General features: G+C 49.6%; 1 protein-coding gene across 1 annotated transcript; it reads left to right on the top strand.

The window, feature by feature from the left end:
* Nucleotides 1-1,143: 1,143 nt before the first annotated feature.
* FEZF1 (FEZ family zinc finger 1) lies at nt 1,144-4,199 on the top strand. Its single transcript, XM_053609567.1, has 4 exons — nt 1,144-2,250; nt 2,477-2,611; nt 2,890-3,022; nt 3,427-4,199. Exons 1-4 carry the CDS (start codon nt 1,450-1,452, stop codon nt 3,768-3,770), a joined length of 1,413 nt encoding a protein of 470 aa, XP_053465542.1. The 5' UTR covers nt 1,144-1,449; the 3' UTR covers nt 3,771-4,199.
* The last annotated feature ends 334 nt before the right edge of the window (nt 4,200-4,533 follow it).

Raw genomic sequence — 4,533 nt, 5'->3', positions numbered from 1 at the left:
TGAGAAGCCACACCCGGAGGACGCCAGGCTGAGAGGGGCTGCAGGGGCACGGTCTATGTGCACTCTTTGGGAGATCCACGTGTATTTTTGGCCACAAGTCTGGCGCCTGCAGGTCCTTTTGCTTGACGCTCCGCGGCGCACCCACACCCTGGCTGCCACCTGCACGCCTTCAGGGAGGCACACGGACCCTGATAGCCAGGGTAGGGAGCTGTAGGTTCTATTTCCCTTTTCCACTCGGCATTTAGTATTTAAAATGCTCCGAGCAGAGCTCAGGTACTTAAGAAAGAAATGCTCTTTCGGGACCCTGAAAGGAAACTGATGGGAGAGCAGGAGCGCGTTTATTTGTAAGCTGGTAGGGTCCGATCTGAGTCAAGGTTTCTTGTGGTGTAATGCCCGCTTATTCCTTACAACTCCTCAACTTTGTGGACCGCAGTGGGTCTTTCCCCCGCCTATTGCCAAGGGCATCGCCTTTACAAAACGACAAATACTTAACAAGCCTCCCAAGGCCTTTAATTCTCAGGGGGCATTTGGGGAGGCCAGTTACCTGCTGGCGTCTTCCAAATGGTCCAGACTCAGTTCGGGCAGCGGAGACTCCGGGATACCAGGAGCGCGCAGCTCCCCAACCTGGAGGAAGAAAAAGGGCCACGGAGGCGGTGGTAGAGCCCTGACTCGGACCCAGTTCCGGCCCAGAGGAACCAAGCAGGGAAACGCGGGATTTCGCTGTTGGAGGCTTCCTGGCCAAGGCTTTCTGGAGCTTGGCGTTTAATAAATATAGCCTGGCGTTTGCCCCTGAATTAGATTCCGTTTCCTTATTTAGCCCTTGCACAATGATTTTAGATGATGTCACTTAGAGCTAAACGAGAAAATTGATCTCAGATTTGCTTGGCCTCTAAAGCCTGGTTAAGCAGATTGAGAATTAGAAAGAGAGGAAGCAAAGCGGGGGGAGGGGAGGGAGGGGGCGGGAGGGGAGCTAAGTGTGTGGGGAGAGTGTATGAGCGGAGGGGAGGGAGCGCTGTGCGGCAGAGAGTGCCCCCGCCTCTTCTGGGCGGGGGAACCTCATTCGCCAATGAAAAGTAGTCACTGACTGCAAAGAAAAAAAAAAGTTTTTCTGTTGACTGTTGGAAGCGAATTGAGCAATTATCTAGTTTACCTTCTCCTCTTGGAAGTTAACGATTGGCGAGATCTTGGCTGCGTTATTGACACAACACTTTCTATTGATAGAAATAAGTAGTGATTGTCCCCGAGTCATTGGTGCGCCAAGAACTCTGCAATGGGCTGGCAGGAGTCCATTGGGCTGGGCAGGCAGGTTCGGCTGGTGATGCTGGGGCGGAGGAGGAGGAGGCCGCTGGTGGTGATGGTGCCCGTCCCCCTCTCCGCAGGTCTGTGACAAGCAGGGAAGGAGACGACAGCGCAGCCCAGCTCTGGCTAACGGGCTCTGGCGACTCAGACATGGACAGTAGCTGCCACAGCGCGACTACCAAAATGTTAGCGACTGCTCCAGCCCGGGGCAACGTGATGAGCACATCCAAACCCTTGGCTTTCTCCATTGAACGGATCATGGCGCGCACCCCTGAGCCCAAGGCCCTGCCGGTCCCCCATTTCCTGCAGGGAGCCTTGCCCAAGGGAGACCCCAAGCACTCTCTGCATCTCAACTCGTCGATCCCCTGCATGTTCCCCTTCGTTCCTGTGGCGTACGACACGAGCCCCAAGGCTGGGGTGACCGGCTCTGAGCCGCGGAAGGCGAGTCTGGAGGCCCCGGCGGCGCCCGCGGCGGTGCCCTCAGCGCCCGCGTTCAGCTGCAGCGACCTGCTCAATTGCGCGCTGAGTCTGAAGGGCGACCTGGCCCGCGACGCGCTGCCGCTGCAGCAGTACAAGTTGGTAAGGCCGCGTGTGGTGAACCACTCTTCCTTCCACGCCATGGGCGCCCTGTGCTACCTGAACCGAGGCGACGGCCCGTGCCACCCGGCGGCCGGCGTGAACATTCACCCGGTGGCCTCCTACTTCCTCAGTTCCCCTTTGCACCCGCAGCCAAAAACGTATTTAGCCGAAAGGAATAAACTGGTGGTCCCAGCCGTGGAGAAGTACCCTTCCGGAGTAGCTTTCAAAGACCTGTCCCAGGCTCAGCTGCAGCATTACATGAAAGAAAGCACCCAGCTTCTGTCGGAGAAAATCGGGTTCAAAACTTCGGACTTCAGCCGAGGCTCTCCTAATGCCAAGCCCAAAGTTTTCACTTGCGAAGTGTGCGGAAAGGTAAATACTACGCAGAAGGGAGGTCCTTTGTTCCTCCTTTCCTTCCCCACTTCCTTCCTCCCTGTTCCCTTCCTTGCTTTAAAAAAAAAAAATATATATATATATATGTATGTATGGGGGGGAATTATTTGTATACACCTGTTATAAAGTTATCTTTCCCGTCCTTCCATCTGTCGGTTTGAAGTACTTCTTTAGCTAACTTGTTCAACGTGTGTTTAATTTTAAGGTCTTTAACGCGCACTATAACTTAACCCGTCATATGCCGGTGCACACAGGAGCCAGACCCTTCGTTTGCAAAGTGTGTGGAAAAGGTTTCCGGCAAGCCAGCACGCTGTGCAGACACAAGATCATTCACACACAGGTGTGTTCATCTTTCTCAATTTCACCTAGTTTACTTTGGAACTGTTTGCAAAAAAAAAAAAAAAGAAAGAAAGAAAGAAAGAGAAAAAGAAAGATTCGGTCACTAAACCTTCCCCTTTGCCATATGATTTCTTTTTAAAGTGCTGGGGATGGAAGATGTCATGAATTGTTTACCTTTGTTTTGCTTAAAAGCGTTAGAACTTTACTGTGTTTTCAGCTTACAGGACTTTACATAATAACAAAATACCTTAAAATCTGTTTTTCCTCCCTCTTGCTTAGGAAAAACCTCACAAATGTAACCAGTGTGGCAAAGCGTTTAATAGAAGTTCCACTTTAAACACTCACACGCGAATACACGCAGGCTACAAACCGTTTGTATGTGAATTCTGCGGCAAAGGATTTCATCAAAAAGGTATGGAACGCAGGCGGTGCCTTTCATGGGAGTATACCGAAAGCCATCCTTTTGGAACATTGTAGAAAATGATTTTTATTGTGTAGCTAGTTACACGACTCATTTGGTGCCATTCTAACTTCCTACTGCAAGTCTGATTGCATATTCCAGTGGTATGTATATTTCTCATTTTATGTAATTGGATCAGTGGATGCGCGTTAAAATAGAGAGGAAACGTCTCACTTGTGTGGTATCTAAAAATAAACCTGGGTAGATAGGTCCAGGTTCAGGTGGCAGCCCTGCGCTGGCTGTGGGATCTGTGGTGACCCTTCCACTTGCCTCGCTCCTTTCCATGCATCTGCTCCACCCTTTGTAAGCTCTTTTTTCCTCACCAGAATCAAGTCCTTGTCACTTGTCTGTTTCAGGAAATTACAAAAACCACAAGTTGACCCACAGCGGGGAGAAGCAGTTCAAGTGCAATATCTGCAACAAGGCTTTCCACCAGGTTTATAACCTCACCTTCCACATGCACACCCACAATGACAAGAAGCCTTTCACCTGCCCCACGTGCGGCAAGGGCTTCTGCAGGAACTTTGACCTCAAGAAGCACGTCCGCAAGCTTCACGACAGCAGCCTGGGGCTGACCCGCACGCCTGCTGGGGAACCAGGCACCGACCCGCCGCCGCCTCTGCCACAGCCGCCTGCGACGTTGCCGCCGCTGCCACCCCCTGGGCCTTTGCAGCCCGGGCTTCACCAGGGCCACCAGTGATCAAGGCCAAGTTTCCTTCCAGCACCAGCCCGTGCCCCTACTGGTGAGACAGCGACAAACTAGAGCTCCCAGGCCAAGCTCCTCTGCAGAATCCAGGGTGTATTGGCCTCCACACTTTAACGCCGACCAGAAGCCTCTGCAGTCCCCAGCCTTTTGCCTCTTGCATGCACCTGCTAAATGGTTTTGTGTATTATATTCTATATAGGCACTAACAATTATGAGAAATTTGGAGGGTTTTGTTTGTTTTCTGGTATTTTTGTTAATATGGAAAGACTTTTCATCTCAGGCAGAGAGATGATGTTTGATTTTTTTGTGTGTGTTTTTTTTAAATTTCTGCTTTATTTATTGAGATCTGTATTATTCTACCCGGGAATGCTGCACCATTTTAATTTTATTATTGTATATATTTACATTGTATTGATTCTGCGATCTCAAGATGCCTGCTGATTGTTTATTATCCTTTTTTCTCTGAAATAACAAAATACGGTGTGTATGTTGTATATACACACAGGCATAAGGTTATGTGAACCTATAATGGCACATTGCATACTTGTCAACACACACACACATAAACACACATACACTTTAGATAAGGGTGATTCTTTATGGATGACTGTGAATTTTGGTTTTGATTCTTGCACGTGAAAATTGATTCATTGACTGTTGGAAATAAATACTTGGAACCTGCTTATTTAATCCACAAACTTTAGGGTTTTGTTCATATTATTCAGTTAAGGTTTCTTGATTCTGACCCTTTCACCCG

Source organism: Nycticebus coucang, chromosome 11 (assembly GCF_027406575.1).
Source record: "Nycticebus coucang isolate mNycCou1 chromosome 11, mNycCou1.pri, whole genome shotgun sequence".
In the NCBI taxonomy this organism is placed as follows: Eukaryota; Metazoa; Chordata; class Mammalia; order Primates; family Lorisidae; genus Nycticebus; species Nycticebus coucang.
This window is presented reverse-complemented; position numbering and strand designations above follow the sequence as displayed.

Bases quoted from the DNA above. Each gene is read 5' to 3' on its own strand.
- FEZF1 (XM_053609567.1), top strand. From the start codon at position 1,450: ATGGACAGTAGCTGCCACAGCGCGACTACCAAAATGTTAGCGACTGCT. The intron at 2,251-2,476 runs GTAAATACTACG...TTTAATTTTAAG, and splicing joins CTTGCGAAGTGTGCGGAAAG to GTCTTTAACGCGCACTATAA. The intron at 3,023-3,426 runs GTATGGAACGCA...TGTCTGTTTCAG, and splicing joins CAAAGGATTTCATCAAAAAG to GAAATTACAAAAACCACAAG.